General features: G+C 42.7%; 1 protein-coding gene across 2 annotated transcripts; it reads right to left on the bottom strand.

The window, feature by feature from the left end:
• Positions 1-629: 629 nt before the first annotated feature.
• Positions 630-12,881, bottom strand: ptbp1a (polypyrimidine tract binding protein 1a). Of its 2 annotated transcripts, none has more exons than XM_061082133.1 (16): positions 12,818-12,881; positions 12,062-12,115; positions 11,858-11,888; positions 8,067-8,127; positions 7,731-7,903; positions 7,175-7,321; positions 6,786-6,956; positions 6,280-6,390; positions 5,878-6,058; positions 5,654-5,719; positions 5,405-5,574; positions 3,969-4,002; positions 2,783-2,875; positions 1,845-2,061; positions 1,473-1,550; positions 630-1,334 (listed from the first exon to the last, which is right to left on the bottom strand). In XM_061082133.1, the coding sequence occupies exons 1-16, from the start codon at positions 12,823-12,825 to the stop codon at positions 1,202-1,204; spliced, it is 1,728 nt and encodes a 575-aa protein (XP_060938116.1). In that variant the 5' UTR covers positions 12,826-12,881; the 3' UTR covers positions 630-1,201. The 2 variants fall into 2 exon arrangements, with proteins under 2 accessions (XP_060938116.1, XP_060938115.1); XM_061082132.1 differs by having other exon boundaries at positions 5,654-5,728; positions 12,818-12,880.
• Between the last annotated feature and the right edge of the window lie 5,590 nt (positions 12,882-18,471).

The raw sequence follows: 18,471 nt of genomic DNA, 5'->3' as shown, positions 1-18,471 counted from the left end.
CAGAATGAAGCCACTTTCCCCAATTTTACAAATGCTGGTACACACCAAATAGGCATGGAGGAGGGAAAAAAGGCAATTTGAGAACCGCATGATTTCGAAATGAAGCCAGAGCAATGCTTAAGGCAATCTGGTTGGGGAAAAGTAAGGCACAAGACCAATGTTACTCTCTTTAGGACAACTTCAGATAGTGGTATGGTTCCCCCAAAAGGAAATTGTGGGTAGTTACGAGAAGATAAAACCAAAACGTTAAACTGGGAAATGAGTTGTTGGGTCTGTGAGCCAAAAACAAAATCCGGGTCTCAACCCATTACCGACTGGCCGATCAGGTTCAAAGTGGCATTTCAAAAAGGCACACACACAGATATATCGACACAACTATGGTAGTAGAAGGAATGCTGAAGTGTGTCTGATCCGATTCATCCACATAATCTGCGGTGGAGGGTCTTTTCTTTGTGATTTTAAGCGATGTGACCTAACGCGACAGTTCATCAGCTTCCTCGGCTTCACCTCCCGATATACTTTCAATGTTTCGATGCAGAGTGTTGCCCCCTTTCGTAGGATCTTACTCAGAACTTATTGGAACAACTCGATTATTAGGTTTGGGCACCAGGGATCTACTTCCAACAGTACTTTGAATAAAAAATCTGAATTTGATCAAAAACAAATTGAGTATAATCAAAGTTTAGACACTTTGGTTGACACCTCTGCATTTTTGCAAACAACTGAAGAGATGATTTCCATTATTGGGGGCAAATAATCTGTAATTTAACGATAGTGCCCGACAAAATAATCTCATGTCTGGGAGTCGGGGTCTGATTGAGCCAAATATTGGTCAGAAGTGGACAGGGGGAAATAATGACTCCTGAAAATGTCTACATATGGTGAAACACTAATGTAATAGTAGGCAGATTTGTTCTTAATTAGCAATATTTTTATTCAATATAATTTCAGTTTTTGATGTCTTTTATGCTTGCTCTTTTGCAATTGGTAATTAATAACTGGAATCAATAAGCAGACTTGATCAAATCTGATGCCCAAACCTAGTAACGATGTGGAATGACTAAGAATTGTGGTCTCGGGAGCAACACCCTGCACAGAAACACAGCCACAGATGTGTTATGGTTGCTATTTCCACTGAAGGCGAACTTGAGAGAAGTAGCGTTCAAGTGGCAGCAGATTTGGAGGGAGGAAGGGAAGGCACTCAGATGGTGGATTTGGAGAAGGACACTCGAAGGTGATGGTTCTCTCCAAGATCGTGGTTGTGGAACTCGATGAGGCACTCGATTGCCTCCTCGACTGAGCCCATCTGGATCAGGGCCATTTTGCGGTCTTTTCTGTGGAATAAAAGAAAACAATGTATTGTTTAAGTGGGTGGCTCCACGTTTGATGTGTTGTGGTGGAAAAACAAGAGTTTCACTATGCTGTTAAGGACATGAATCAGGAGAATTGAGTGTAAATGGTTTGAGACTCACTGAAAGAACTTGAATGCTTTGACTGTTGCTCCTGAGCTGGCAAACAGTCTCCTGAGGTCATCCTCCACCACTGAAGGCCTGAAGACAGTGGGAAAAACAATAGAAAAGAATCAATACGAGTTATTCATGTGGGTGGAAATTCCCTTTACTCATTTGAATTTGTGTTTCTGTACAGGTGTGTTTAAAACAAAAGCACAAGAGGCATGATTAAATCAACAAATTCCACCTCTAGAGTACAATGTTTAGAAAACACTGTCTCAACTACTTAATCCAAAGCACTAAAAATAGAAGAAAAAAAGAGAAGATGCAAAAAGCTCAGAGCTCAATGGCTGAGAGTGGGAGTGTGAATTAGGCTCCTGCCGCAGAACTCACGGAATGTTGGAGAGGTGGAGTGTTGCAGAGGGTGGGAAGATGTTGGAGTAATTTTTGGAGCCAGGCTTCTTGAAGCGATGCAGCGGTGAGTTGCTGTAGTCCTTCGTGAGGCCCTGCTCCTCGTGGCCCTCTCTGGGCAGCTGCACTGTGGTGTGCTTGGACAGCGTCACACGCATGGCTCGGCCGTGCAGCCGCTGGCCGTTCAGGTGGCTCATAGCTGACAGACGACAGGAAACACAACACTTTAGATAACAATCACAAACATACCGGGCAAAAAGGTTTTCATTAGCTGCTAACACAGAAAACCTTTTTTCAAGGATTTAGTTGATCAAAATCTGTTATTGCAAGAATGAGAGCTTAAAACCATTGCAATATTTTTTACCGTGTCTATAAATGTCAGTTTTCACCATTTCATATAGATATTTACATTTTGAAATGAATAAAATACTACTTAGTTGTAATCTTTTGGTTTAATATCTCTACACGAGGATGGTTTTTTGTTTAATATAAGCAATTAGTATAAATGTGTACATGGTACATGTATCTGATCTCAATAGATGTCTATGCAATATGGTGATCAAGTGGCCAATCAGCCCTGGAGGAGATGCGTGCTCTCCGAGTGCCCTTCTAGTTATTAGTATTTAAACAGTCCGCTGGGGCTAATTTAATCAATTTAATCTAAACTCCATCCTTATCCTTTCTACATTCAGATCTTCTGAACACTTGGCGGACTCAGATATGGTAAAACTAATGAACGAGTACATAATAAGAAACAGGGAACCAGCTATTTATCAAAGAAGGACCTGTACTGTTCGGCCAGTAGAGACCAACTGAATAAAGCCTGAGAACAATGCATGGAAGAACAAAAGAGAAGATGAAAGAAGATGCCGGATCAAAGAAAGTAAATAGTGTGTTGCAGGTCTGGGGGGGGTAGCTACCTAGCTGGGCCTGTGTGCCATCAGACATCTGGATCAGAGCATTCTCCTTCTTATTGAACAGGATCTTCACCCGCATCACGTCGCCATACACACCTAGGAAGGAAGAGGAAGGTGTTACAATCCACGTGCAACAGACCAACACAACATGAACATATTGCCACACAACCAATCACAGCAACAAACACAATTTAAACCGTCAAATCAGACTCATTCCTAATACTGCTACTACATGAACAATGTATGATTGAAAGGTAATTGTCAGGCTAGTCACTAATGTCCTGGTCACTTCTGAGTGGAATTTCTACAACTAGACCTACACAACCCGCCCTTAGATAACAATTACACGGATGCCATGTTAAGCCAACACGTCTGCTTAAGAAGGGGGAGGAGTTAAAGATCTGAAGAGGGCGATAAATAAATAAAAATCAAGGAGCGTTTCTGATCAGGTAAATCTATCTACACAAGAAAAAGGTGATTACTTGATTAACTTCCGGGCCTGATAGAGCGACGTGCAGGAGTAAACTGAGCATGCACATACCTACATTAGAGTAACTGAGCCAAACTGCAAAAGAGTAACATGGTGACATAGTCCGAGGAACATGTCAACTCACAAGCACTAAAGGAGCAGCAGCATTTCATCTTTCTTTGAACTGAGGACTCGAGGCACCCACAGAAAAAAATATCTTGAGAACTAAATTTAGTGAATTTTAATGGCCTAAAATTGGATGGTGCAATGAGTTAATAATTTGTTTGACTTTCTTCCACTTCCGCAGGGCGATGCTTTAGAATTTAGAAAAGTGTTTTTGCCTAATTTCAGGCCAAAATCGTCCGTATCGTTTCTATTTAGTGGAGCAATATGTAAATGAAAGGGCTGAGCTCTTTGAATATATGAAAAACGGCCCATGGAGAGTAAACAAGGGGTTTTAAAAAAATTAAATGAAATGCTGCAGCTTTGTGAGGGGCTCTCACCTTAGTTCCCTTATACAAACCCACATCAACCAAAACCGGTCATCCAAACCCCCCACAACACACAGACACCCCCACCCTTCATAGCCCTGAAGCCTGATGACGAGCCATCAGTGGTTAAAAAAAAAAAATAACAAAGCCAACAACATGAGACAAGACTTGCCCACCTTGCCAGGTAACAGTAGTAATAAAAAAAGGAGATGAAAGGATGATAACGTACCGAAAAGAATAAAGAGGCAGTGTGGCGTAACGCTCTTTAGAGACAGCAGGGGGAGCAGCGGGGCAGGGGGCCAAAAAGGGAGAGGGAACAGGGGACAGGGAAAGAGACGGAACGGAGTGGAGGACAGTGGAGTGGAGTCGGGACATATCCGCAGGCCACAGGCAGCGAGGTCCACAGGAAGGCCACAGTACCATGGAGGAAGGAGAGGCATGAGGGACGAAGAGAATGAAGAGAGGATAAAGAGGGGGAGAGGATTCAAACAGCATGAGGGGAGGAGGGGGAGAATAGATGAGGTGGAGAAATGGAAGGTGGTGGAAGGACAGATGGTGGCAAAATCGGGGGGACCGGAGAAGTGCCAATGTTGTGTTTTTTGTTTTCAATTTGTGGTTGGTGTCCAAATTGGGGACAATGAATGAGGGAGCGAGATCGTTGGATGGATGGGAGGAGGAGTGGTCGTAGTATTAACAGGAGTGGCAGAGGGGAGGAGGAGGAGGACAGAGGGAACAATTGGTCATGGGGCGTGCAGTCAGTTGGCAAGGGTTGAGGTGAGGGTGTTTCAAAACAAAAAAACAGAGAGGGAGAGGGGGACAGAGAAAGAAGAGAGAGAAAAAAGGAAGTAAAAACAAGGTCAGTATACACAAAGAAATGTAGTGCTTCAGACAGTAGAACTGGCTAAATTAAAATGCATTGTCACTATGGGAACACTAGAAGAAACAGAAGAGAAAAAAAGATTAACAATGAAATACAGAAAAAGGCAGAGACAATATGTACTTTTAGATTACAGGCTTTTTATCTTAACTCTTCTTAAATTACATTATATGGACATACAAATCTAAAAAAACAATAGTTTTCCCTAAAACTCCTGAAATGTAGAAGTGATATGTATAGGTCTACTGTAATGGCTACACTATATGTAATGAGTGTGACCGACTACTTATACATTCTAAATACTATACTAGAGAAATTCTACTAAATGGACGTGTGTGTCTAATAAATACAAGGAAAAAAAGTAATATTGTCTCTCCAACAACTCAGGAATGATTTCAACTAATGGACAAAAAATGAAGATATGAAATGGTAAGTTCAAAAATAAAAAGGAAGTTAGTGTTTTGAATAAACTTTAAATTCACAGTGAGCAAAGTGGCAGGTCAGAAATGCAGCAGGTTTGGTCAAACACAGAGAGGATCCTGAAAGAGAAGAGGTTTCGACTTGACGACCCCCCTTTCGTTAAAAAAACAGTGGTCGGAGCAGTGGGACTAATCACACGGGGGTGGAGGTGGGACACGGGCGATGAAACACTGGTTTCTCTTGAACAAATGGAGCCACGGCCAAGAATCATAGTGAAACAAAGGGCACTGCATTACTTAAATGTTTCTCTGCACAGCGCCCAACGGAGGCAGGATAAAGAGCTGCTTAGCCGGGGTGAGTTTACTGACCTCAGGGTTCAGGTTGCTGACCAGCATGACATTGTGTCCCCCAGTGGCAGTGAGGCCTGACAGGCCGAGCCTGCTGGCGGCTGCAGCGGCGGCTGCCATGCCACCGTGACTCATACCCAGGGACGCCAGGGCACCAGGCATTCCAGGCATGGACAGACCTGGAAACTGACCTGTGAATTGATTGTACTAGATTAGATATTGTTTGGAGAAAATACTGTCAGCCTTATGGGGAAAATAGGATGTACTGACCTTGTTGGATGGCAAAGGCTGGGGGGAAGGCGTGAGCGCCACCATAAGGAGAGGCCGAGATTAATCCTGGAGCAGCTTAAACAAGAGGAAACATGATAAGTAAGAGAACAAGCTTTTCTTTTGAATGTGTACTTAATGACCAAATTCACAGGCAACTGAATTATTTGTACACAACTTCATGGACAATAACCACAAACTTTCGGAAAACGTATATCCAATCTCACCAAATGCAGCGGCGGCCATGGTCTGGTGATCAAGAGATTGCTGTGAATCTGCAGTTGGGAGGTCTGGTCGAGTGTAGTCTCTGCTCTTATCGTTGTTGTACTTGACATTGAGGCTGGTCAGCTTGGAGAAGCTAATTCTCAAGGTACAGCAGGCGTTGTAGATGTTCTGTCCATCCAGAGACTGAGACAGATAAAAAGCAACGTTAGGATTATGGTAACATAAGGTGTTTTACATTTGTAACTAACCAAAGTTTCTTGTTTTAATAAACAAATACTGCAACTGTTTGTTTTAGTCTGGTTCATTTTGCATAACCAGTTTTCATACTACTAAATACGGCAAAGCAGGCAATGACATCATGCTAACAACCTCAGACTGAGACATCCTGCAACAAGTTGTCTTACCAGTTTAGAATGCTGAGCTGTCATGCCATCGGCGTATTGGATCAGAGCCTGGAACTGGTTGTTCTTAGTGAAAGTGATGATCTTCAGCACTGTACCGAACTTGGAGAAAATCTGGGGAGAGGATATGGCCTATTAGGAATGTCATTTTACCACACTTATAACAGCTAAAGTTAAGGATAAGGGAGGGAGGTTTGGCTAGTTTTTAGTTTGAGTTACAACTGCACTTATCTATGGACCTGGGGAGGCACAGGCTCTATTTCTCAGTAACATAATGATGACAGGAGAAAGGAGGCAAATGCAAAAACAGTGAAATATCAAAATATATTTTAAGTAGGTGAGTGGGTGGACGGCTTCAGCTTAGGGCAAGTAGATTTAGGACTTTACGCCACTTGGTAATCCATTTTAAGACTGTTTTAAGACTTCAAAACAACAAAATGTCAATTAAACCACGACAGAAATCTTGCTAGAGTTTTTCTATATCTATACAGTAATAAAACTGCCTGTACCTGGTGTAGGACATCCAGCGTGACGGGGTAGAAGAGGTTTTCCACGATGACTCGGAGAACAGGGCTTTGACCCCCTGCCTGTCCCATGGCCGCTGGATCTGTGGCAATGGCCATGCCTCCCATGCCACCACCGTGCAGAGCATTGACTGCCTGCAGAGCGGCCTGCGCACGCTAAGGGGGAAAAGCAAAAGGAATTCCTTAACAACAATGGAGATATGCAACAGTTAACTACGGTAATTATTGGCGCAGGTTTGTCCACATTGTAAAATAACTGGCAAAATGTCACCTTGCACTATATTTACACTTTAACTTGTAGTGCATTGATTAACCTAATTTAAGCCTCTGGACAAAACAGCCAATATGAAAACCATGTGAGAACAGGCCCTTACCACTTGGTTGGGAGAGTTGTCCGTCTTGAGCTCCTTGTGGGTCGAGTATTGCATGTAGATGGGGTGGCTTCTGATGACGGGAGTGACAGAGGAGTAGTAGCTCACCATCGTCTGTGCACACTCTTCGCTGTTCAGTTCCAAGAACGCCTGGAGAGAAAGACCACAGACGTACATTAAATCTATTGCTCCCAACACATACAATGAGATGGCACCCTGCAGCAATGTTCAGTGAGCATTCTGGATTTTGCACATCTGCTGTAAAAGCGCTCTAATTAAGTGCAATGTTTGTCTCCTTTTAGCCAAATTTGATGAGATCTCTATTGGGTCTGACATAGAACTTGGTAAAATAACACCCAACTTAATGAAGAAGGGATAAACCGTCTTCCTTAGGGATATCTCTGCAAGACCAATTGTGTCTCTTCCCACTAGACCACAAGGGTGTAGCCAAAGGGTAATTGTCATTTTCAGGTCAGGACAAATTGTTAGAAATCTGATCCCGTGCCCCAGACATAAAAAATTAAAATGAGCGCAAGCCATACAGGTTCTCTCTCCTTACCTGGTTCTTCCCTTTCAGCATCAGCAGATTGGTGACCTTCCCAAAGGGCAATCCCAGGCCAATAACTTCGGCCTCGTTTATGTCATTGGGAAGCTTGCGTACGTGGACCACACGTGACGGAACACCAGGGCTGCGGACGTCACCTTTGAATTTTTTGCTGTCGTTGCCATTGGCTGCAAGGGAAAACAAGAGGCAGATACAATCAGGAAGGGAACAGAAGGCTCTGGTTCCTCTTGAATAATGGATTGATCGTCATGGCAACACAAACAACACAGACACGCCAAGCAATTCAGGGAAAAAAGGGATTCACCCTTCCCTGGCAACCCCCCCCCTTACCTGCGTTCATGATATAGGGTCCGTTGGATATGCAGGAAGAAAAGAGTTCGTCGGATCCCCTCTGCAGAAGGAGAGAACACAATGGTTTACTTCAGAGCATCCAACAATGAGGGCACAGCTTGACAGGTGGAGAGTACAGCGCTCCTGTTACAGAGCCGTTGTGTGATAAAGGAGGAAGTAATCTGATAACCAGAAGAGGATCTAGCAAACGCGCTTGAGAAAACCTCCACCTTGCTAACCAGGAGGAATTCAGTCGCCCAGCTTGTCAGCGGGTACATTTCACCTCCCCCATCTCATTCAGTAAAAGCTAATTAAAGACATCATATCTTTCTCTTGTGACAAAATATGATAATTTTGCACCTCAGTGTCGAGGAACAGCTACTATTCAGCTTCGGGCACACGAGTCAACAGCTGTCAGTCATTAAAACTCATCCTCTCAATTCAGTAATGAAGGGCAATACCAAACTGGAGCCCTCTGGATGGGAAAACAAGTCAGAGATACTCCCGGCTCACACTGGCTCAGTGTCTGCTGAATGAGCCGCGTCCAGCTTCTCTCTCACTCTCTTCAGTAGATATAAAATGCTGTTTCACGGCTGTTCTCGTCATCGTGTGTGTGTTTGTGGTTGTGTGAGATGAAGTATTGCAGTCACAAGAAGTGGCTCAGCAGCCTAAGCTCTACAGCGCTCTACAATGATGGTCCTGTTCGGGCTGAGACTAGGGGCATTGTTACGCGACAGCACACACACATATGGAGCCCCGAGGACTCTCTGGGGGTTGAAGGGCCCTGCAGTGTTTTAACTACAACCAGTCATACAGGTTTGTGAGTATTCTTCTCCACCTAGTGAATCCTGGCCTTTAAATATGCACGGCTGTGGTGGGGTTTCCAGTCAGGCAACAAAGTCTGCTCACAAAAGCGAGGAATGAAGTAATCCGAGAGAGGGGAAAGAGGCGGGTGTGGGGTACTGAGATAGTTGCTATGAGAATGCAGCACTGTAAGCAGTAGTATAAACTACCCTTTGACTTCCAGATGGTTTGGCTGACTCTGCCGACTCTCTCACTGAGGCCCACGCACAAGGGTCTGCTGTCGTAACTCATGAACTTAAAACCGCAGAGAGACATTCCAATGGCTTTTTGCTGCGTTTTCTAGATTTGGAAATTCTTTAAATATTGGCAAATTAAATGCATCCATGAAATACAATCACTTGGGTAAGATTACTATGATCCAGACAGACTGCACCGTCTCTACAAGTCAGGACAATTATAGATTAGAAAGCAATGGGTGCAACTAGAAGAAGCTTGTCTCAACAGGAATAGTAAGTCAACATACTGTTAAGATCTCTCCTATAATAATAGTAGGTGTAGCTCAAGGTTGTGTGTTCTACTTGGTGGGAAGAAATATAAAAACAATATTTGCGCTTGATAAAGGAGCAGATCCGAGCCATGAGAAATGAAGGAAGTGGCTCCAGCCTGACTCAATAGACATGGGCAGGAGGCGTAACCTTATCAGTCAGCAGACCAACTCCTAACAGGAAGAGGCAGTGAGATCAGACCAGCTTCCAGGCTTTTTCCTTCACATCCTACTGGAGACTGGTAGTTACTGTTCTGGTTGAGACTCTCTCTATCCCTCTCTCTCTCTCTCTCTCTTCCCCCTACTTCCTCAGTCTAATAATAACCACAGAGCTGAGGCAGCCCACAGTACAAAGCAGAAGAATCCAGTCACACACAGAACATCAGGCTGTGTTGCATCCGACTGAAGAATATATCTACGCGTTTTTCAAAGGAGTGGTTGATGTTGCAGAGCAGTACAAAGGAAAAAGTTACAAAGTCAAAGAAGGAAAGAAAGAACAAATACATGGTTTGTTAGCAGACTTCCAAACTGGGCCAAACCCATCTCCACACCCACCCACTAAATGTATATCGACTTGGTTTTATCCTTTGTTTGCGCAGAGCACTGACAGTATAATAGTAACCTTCGGGGGTTGATGACACATTGCTGGCTCACAGGCTGGCACTGGAGTAACTTCCTCCTGCTGACAATGGAGATCCTTTGAACTTAATGATATCTCACTTTTAACACATTCCCCTTGTTCCATTTTAAAGTTGAAATATCCATAAGAGGATATATTTGTGGTTTTAGTTTCAAGGTTCCGGAAGTGACAACACAATGGTAAGGCACTTCCTACAATATAGGAAGGACCCTTAAAAGGGGAAAAAGACCTGGAGGGGTTCCTTTGATCCATACACCTGGGTTTCATTGCATCAAAGAGAAAAGCTACTTTGGATCCAGCACAGAAACTAAATCTGAGATGATTCCTTTGTGCTTAAGACTGCACGCAACATTATTTCGCCCCTGCAGGGTTGTTGGAGGGAGGTTCTCCCTCCAGAAAAGCACAAAGGAGGGCAGCACAGGTAGAGACATGTTTGTTCAGTGCGATCAGTCGTTGGAGGGGGGCAGGGCGCTGTGCCTCACCGGGGGGCTGGAGGGGAAGATTGGAATGTGACCGCGGAATGCCAGACGCTCTGCCCAGACGGAATAATTACAGATTCCAGCGTGGCAGAGCTCCATAACTCTGCATCATCTTTACCACAGCACATCAAATCCATAAAAACAGGACAAGTTTTAGCAGAAGAGAAAAACCCCAGGAGTGAAAATCCCAACCCGTGACACGGTGCTTTGTTGATCATGTCGGAAAACAGACCAAACTCAAATGAATAGAGGGGGGTGGGGTGTGTCCCTCTTACGGGTGGGTGTATGTATTAGAGGGCTTGTTTAAACAGTGTGAAGACCTTTGCCCAGGAGGATGGTTACAGCTTTAAGTCAAGATCAATTACCCCTCCAACGCATAGTTGCCATAGGCCTTGTTACCATGGATTACAACTTGGACAGGTTTTTATAATGGGTACACATGTTAACAACCAGCGGTGAAAAAACACATGTTTTCCTACTCCAACACGTTTGCACAAGTACACATAAACATCGCTTCTTCTGTTACATAAGCTGCACAGAATGATCATTGGAAAAAACTTTGCTGTCGATTTGTTTTACTAATGCTGGTCGACGGGTCTTGTGACAGAAACAAGAGAGGATAAGTATCAAGCACTATGACCAAATTCGGGTGCTTTCTTAACATTCCAGTAAGAGTGACTGGCCTATTAAAGAACACAGAAAGTAAACAGGAAGTTTCATTTCCCCCCAAAGCAATCACACAACCCAACAGAAACAGGGAAAGAGAACGTAAAGCCCCACCTCAGATAATCTATTCAATTCCAATTATCAAAAACTGCATTTTCACAGACCTCCAAGCTGTTGCCGTCTTGGGGTGCTGACCATTTGGCGGAATTTCATAAATATTTAAAAAGGTGATCCAGTACGCAGCTCCAAACTCATTACACGTTGAGTAATGGCTTTACGCAGCACTTCTGTAATTATAGGGGAAGCTCTTGCAAACTAAATGTGTCCCACGTCTCCAACTTTTACTCTATTACTTTCCATTTCAACTCAGACTTGTAAACTCTAAAAAAAGCTTTGTTTCTTGTATATACTTTATTTAACTGTAATGGGACACATCTGTAAAATCCATGTAAATAAAACAAAAACGTATCTGAAGCTAGGGTCTAAACACAGCAATATAAATGACAAAACAAAGCTCGTAAACTGCTTTAAGAGTCAAACTATGGGGTGTACTTGCAAAAAAGTGCAGGAAAATGTTAAATCCTAGTATTGGTTGTGTACTACAACAAATTAAATGAGGGAAAGCAACAAGAAACAAAGATAGGTGAATATTGCTTACCTTTGTGCCAACTGATATGTCATGGACACTCCTGTGGAAGAGAAAAATGATCTCGATTAGACAGGAAATTAAATCAATAAGAGAAATTGTAAACTTTGGTGACCCACATCCACAGAAAAACAAAGAGTGGTGAAACAAACAAACAGGAAATCGAGCCCCTCGTCGAGATAAGAGAACCTGTAATGAATACTCTGGAATACTTACTCGATTTCAGGGACGTAGCCGGATCCCAGAGGGTACAAGTCAGCGTCTAGGCGGCTGTGGACGACATGAAATACACAAAGTGAGAAACTTGCACGAACATCGACGAGATGAATTCGGTCGGATCGCTGGATTCGAACTCGAGTATTTTCCACTCGAGTACTGTGACGATTACTGTCAGATTCAGGTGGAAAGTGCTATTGTGGATCCTAACCCCGGTTTTTATAGAACTCTACGACCGAATCAGCGTGCACAGTTTGGGCCAGACATCTTCAACATGGCCCTGGAGCTCCGCAGACAAATGAATGCGGAAATGAGACACGTTGCTTTAGCTAGTTCCCGTGCAACCAACTTACCGAGGGGGCAGCTCGCCAAAATAAGCCATTGTTTATTAAAAAAAAAGTCCGAGCCAGCCCACGACACAACGCGAATACACACGTTGGATGTGAAACTACAAAGGCAAATACGCGTTTAACTTATTAACACTCTTAAAAAAGAAGTGACGATCGCACAAACGCGACAAATTGGTCGAGCTAGCGGATGGTTAGCATAGTTAGCATGTTAGCTTGCGCGCCCCCGCTAACTGTTGCATGTTTGCGTGGAGGAAGAGAAACAGTTTCGCGTAAAAGTTTCCCGGTTAAACTCCGGACCCGAGCGGCCGTATGGAGCCGGGTCGACCCCGAAGAGACCCCCGGCCGTGAGGTGGAGACCCCCGGGTGAAAAGCAGAGAGAGTAAAGTAGTGGTTCTTCCTCACTTACCCGTCCATTGCACAAGAAACAAACTGCAGGTCTGAGAAGAAGACGGGGCGGCGCAGATGCTTGATTTTCTTACAAAATGGCTGATGGCGTAGGGGCGAGCGCTGATTGGGTTAGAGGCCAAAAGGGGGCGGGGGCTGGGATCGGCGACGACACGCCATTGGACAAGACGGACGTCATTCCCGCGGGGGGGTGGTGGGGGGTGGAAAAAAGGAGGCCGCGGCAAATTTCCAGCTCATCACAACAGAGGTGAGTTGTTAATACGTGATGGAGGATTCACTCCTGGATTCACACGGTAAACCACAACAAGGACGTGTGTTCTGTTAAATACACGTTTAGTCTGGCTGCTAATAAACTTCAAACAAGGTGGTGTAACACAATAAATCCCCCTGTGCTCAGTTTGTGTCTCACATCAACATCCTAACATCTGACCACATCAACTGGTGGCAGCCATTAGAAAATGGATAGTTCAGTGATAAAATGAATATTCACTCATTATCTATTCACCACTGTATCGATGGAGGTGGTGGGTGAATTGTTGGAGTCCACACAACACTTGTGGAGTTTCAGGGGGAAACAGCGTTGCGGCCCAACCCAATACAATTGAAGTAAATGTCGACCACTTTGTCAAATGTCGAATAAACAACATAAACACTGCTCCTGTGGTGTCGTCCATGTGTCCATAAGCAACTAACATTCATATTAAACTCAAACGGTGTCTTTTACACCATGATTTCAGCCTAAATGTCTGCTGGTCCCCAGATATGTCAATTTATACTCATTTGCAATGATTGTTGTCATTATCTGCTCATTCTTTTATTGATTATAATAGATTAATTGTTAACTGTGTGTGAAAAACTTCCTACTGAAGTTTTAAAAGTCAGCTCACTACAATTAATGTCAAAGAAAGTTGTTGAACCTTCACACTTGAGAGGCTGGACTCAGACTGAAGTGTTTATTCAATTAGGCTAGTTAAGTAAAGTACATGATGTAGACAGGAAATGCCAATAACTTTTTAATAACTTGTGTTCATGTTTTTTCAGCCAGCTGCAGCATGGAGCAAGTGTTAACTATTACTCTAATTGGGTGGTTTAACAAGAATAGAGCATCAATCTTGGCTACAATATTTTAATCTGACATAAAGCTGTGTTTAAATATGAAAAACAATTTAACTGAAAACACTCAAAATGCAAAAACCTCATGTTTGTACTCAAGCTTCATTGATTCCACCTTTTTATTAAAGAAAAGTCAGTAGGGATTTTGAGAGTCAAGCTTTAGTTATTACATATTAGATTAACCCATTGTATCAGTTTTGGAGCATTGAATATAGAAAACAGAATGTAAAGGCAGAAAATACACACATCTAGTATTCACGATGACAATGACATAGATCTAGAACGCTTGCAAAAAAAAGAAAAACGGATAATCCTGATTATAACAAAGTTTCCCTGATTAGCATTGTGAAGACCTATTCAAATGAAACCACCCAGACTGATTGGCTCAGTGTGAGGTGTGAACCACAGAACTGGTTTAGGTGGAGACAACACAATGAAGATGGTAATTGTCCTGATACTCTATCAGGTTACTGTCCACACAGAGAAGAGTCATGTCAGGGACATATTCTCACTGAGACTTTCACACATGATACAGAGGGTAGAAGGGGAACTGATCGGCTTGGGTTGCTGCGCATGCTTTCTTATCAAAAAAAGGCACTAGCAATCAGTTTACAAGTCACGTACACACCTCTAAGTCAGGCGAAAGGCAACGCCCACACAAGTGCTGGATTCAAAAGTAAACAGTTAAAACAAGTAAAACAAAAGCTTGGCAGTTTAACCAGAGGAGATTAGTGTTTGAGGACATAAACACAACACACACAACACACTTTCACTTCGCAAACAGCCAACAGGGACACGCACACTCTGTAATTAAACAGAATCAGTGATATTAAAACTACCGAACTGGAAGCAAAACATGATAGTATAGAGATTCCAATTAGGGAATGTGCATTGAATTATATGTACAGTCATAATTAAAGATGGGAAAAACCTAATGTATCCTAATGAATTTTGTTGCCTATAGCCCTTTGTAATTGAGTCTTGGTGGTTTATATGAAGAAGGAGGAGGAGGAGGAGGAATATCAAGAAACGGACTAAACGGGTTGTCTCATCGTGTTAGGAAATGAGATGAAGAGCTGAAGCTAGAAGGTGAGAAGTAACACAAACCAAGATGAGGCTGCTAATGACACCAGTCACACATTGGTGATGTGTGTTTTCTGCTCCTGAAAAATATATGAGCCCTGGATGTCAGCTGGTGTGTAAAAAAACACTGTCGCACCATTGGGAACGACATCTTGATTTCATCCTTTTAAAGGAGGTTGGATTTTAAAGGAGATATCATTTTATAGGTTCCCCGTGTTAAATCGGTTGTCTATCTTAATTTGTGTCTGCCGGCTAATCGCAGAGGCTCACGTTTGACAAACTAATCACAGAGGATAAGGTAATTTACCGGTACTTGTTACCATAGCAGCAATTTGATTTTGATTAGACCTTTCAGGACTGATTGGGATGATTTATGCGCTGCATCCTTCAACAAATTTCTGTGTTGGGTCTCGTGATCCCAGAAATTGAATTTCCTCTCCACCCTTGCAAATTGATTTGAAATGAAACCTTTAATTTTCTTTCCATCCCCCCCATGACTGTTTATGTTCCACTGGTCCGATGTAGGACATTAATATTTTTCGTGTGTGTGTGTGTGTGTGTGTGTGTGTGGAAAAGCATTGTCAGGGGTGTGACCTAAAAAAGCATCACACAATATATTCTCTGTCTCGTGATGTGGAACAGTTTTTCCTCCACGTCAATGAAATGTTGAGATCACAGAGATTGAACTCACAAACAAAATATATCACATTCATAACGGGCTCAGGACAATTTTATGATTATTATTTATCAGACACAGTGTAGCTGCAGCATAAAGAAATGTAATTATAGCTGCAGTGTTGACTGCCCCTTTTCAATGCCTCCCCTTTGTCTTCCAAATGCACCCTTTCTTTCTGACACACACACACACACACACACACACACACACACACACACACACACACACACACACACACACACACACACGCACGCACACACACACACACACACACACTCTGGCCCTAGAGTACATTTGTCAAGACTTAATGAGACCTATTTACAAAACAGCAAACATATGCTCTCTAGTGGCCTATTCTGGAAAGTGCACTTTACAAAATACTCAGGTCAATTTGTGTCTTCAGATTTGAAGCTAAAATCCCATAAATGAGAAATATATCACTGCTCTTTCATGATTTAAATATGTCCTCTTTCTATTTAGTATTCATATTTTATTAAGCCTCTTTATTCCCTCTATAATGAAGCGACATTCAATTGTACATCTCTTTGTTTACTAGATTTTGTGTCAGTATAAAAGTAGGAGGTTTTGTATGTATTATATGTATATGTGTGTATAATTGTGTGTCCTCTACCCATCTGTGACTCCATCAGTTAAGATGCTTAAACACCACACACATCATTAACTGCAGCTCATCCACAGCGTGCACACATTTTCTTAAACACATACACACTTGTTTGACTTGCTGTAAACAAACAGTAGTTTTATTCAGATTAAACATTTAGACGACCACAGAATAGATGAACAGGCATTGGTTGCTTTTCCTGCTGCTGTCCCAGAGACCCACTACTAGGCAAAGCTTTAGCTAAACAACTTTACATGTTTGTGTTTTTTTTGCCCTGTAGCTATACACATAGATATGCATGTGTATATTCTGTATATACATAGACTGACAGTTGGTCTCTTGCATGAAGTTTGTATCCCTCCTGATAACTGTAAAATAAAAAATAAGGAATACATACAAGGATACAAAGTTTTCTTTCAAGAAACCAACAGTCTGCATATTACCTACCATCCAAGCTGCACTTATGTATATGTATTAGTACAATTATCTATTATACTTGTTTATCTGACCCTCTGGAGGAGAAGGCAGTGTTTCCAGTGGGTCATCCTGACACTGAGCAGAGCAAGAAAAAGCCCGGTTTTAAAAAATGGCGGCAGACAGACACGTCCAGCCAACTGAATCTGACAAAGGCACCAACAATACAACATGTTATTTTTGTCTCTTTTAAAAATACACACATCAAATACAATATACTGCCTTGCAAAGAGGCCATAGGAAATGAAAAAAAAGAAAAAGAAAGATGAGAGTCAATATACAGAAACAAAGCTCCAAGTTGTACAATTAAAGTGGAACTGTACGTATGGAAAGCATTAACTCTAATTCATCCATCCACGCCTGTCGACCTCCTTTAGGAATGTAAGAAGGGATCATTTCTCTGGTGGTAAATAGAGGCAGGACTTGAGTCAATGCATCTGGTACTGAAGGTTGCAAAAAGACTCTTCAGCGAGTCACAGCAGGAGGCAGTAGATTCCCACGGACCCTCTTCACCAGCAAGACATCGGGGACGAGCAGGACGAGAGTTGGTGGATGGCGAGTGTTAAAAGGCGAGACTCAGGATTAGCACCAACTTCAGAGGTTTATGAACTGTGTGTCTCAGAGCGTGGAAGGCGGGGCTGGGTGAGGGCGATGATGATGATGATGATGATGAGGTAACGGTGACGGTGAGATGATGAGTCAGAGATAAGGATGAGCCAGAGGGGAGCAGAAGCATTGTTGGCTTTGTCTCACTGACCCAGACCATGCATGACCTCTACTGAGGGAGAGATAAGGGACAGAAATGCTGCTAATAGTCTTTCAAGGCTTTAAATTGCTATAGTGTAAATGCACAAATTGTCTTTCTTGCAGCCTGAATAGTTTAAAATGGTTTGTCTTACAGAATAGAACCGATTTCCAATGCAGCGATGACTAAAAACCTTCGTTACCTGGGCACAACTATTCATCTTATTGTGCTGAGCCCTTCATAAGGGCTGAAAAGGCTTAAGGTCACAAGAAATGAGTATTTATTTCTCAGCAAAGTCTTTTCAAATTTATCGAATAACTTTTACTAACTGAAAATCTATTCAAGTAATAACGAGGGGGGTCAGGGGTTAAACTGGGAGCGGAGGAGGACAGAAACCAGCAGCCGACCAACACCACACAGGGAAATTACAGAATCATCAGATTTTATTTGGTTGATAAAGAGACAAAAACCTTCTTCTTCTTTAGTTTTTTTTTTACGCCGGGCGAACTCGCCTCTTCTTGTTATCATGGTAGCGCGAATCCCAATTTAACCCCTGGAATTTACATTCATGTGAACGTGACAGCACAGAATAAAAAGACCGAACAAAAGTGACAAAGACAGTCAAAAATGTTGCCAGGCTTCATGCAGTGCTACCTCATAAGATTTACATTGATTCTACGGCTGAGAGAGCAAAAATCCTTAAAGCATTTCTAGTTGCTGTGCAACGGCTTGTTAAGCGTGTCCATCTTACTCGAAAAAAAGAAAAAGACAAAAGCTGTGATCCTCGTGAACACGTACAGCGTCTATGCAGTTTGCAACGTGGTCAGTGTTGTAGTTTCCTATTAAAAGTCAATGCATATCTCTAACATCGCAAATGATACTCACTGTTACCGATAGAAACACGTGTGTGACTTTAGCTATGAGCACATATGAGTCTAAGAA

Source organism: Limanda limanda, chromosome 12 (assembly GCF_963576545.1).
Source record: "Limanda limanda chromosome 12, fLimLim1.1, whole genome shotgun sequence".
Taxonomy (NCBI): Eukaryota; Metazoa; Chordata; class Actinopteri; order Pleuronectiformes; family Pleuronectidae; genus Limanda; species Limanda limanda.
The sequence above is the reverse complement of the archived record's forward strand: the minus strand, read 5'-3'. Positions and strand labels throughout refer to the sequence as shown.

Excerpts from the sequence above, each read along its gene's own strand:
- ptbp1a (XM_061082132.1), bottom strand. Across the intron at positions 7,322-7,730 it reads TGCTGAAAGGGAAGAACCAG|GCGTTCTTGGAACTGAACAG; the intron begins GTAAGGAGAGAG and ends CTTTCTCTCCAG. Across the intron at positions 6,059-6,279 it reads CAGCTCAGCATTCTAAACTG|TCTCTGGATGGACAGAACAT; the intron begins GTAAGACAACTT and ends TATCTGTCTCAG.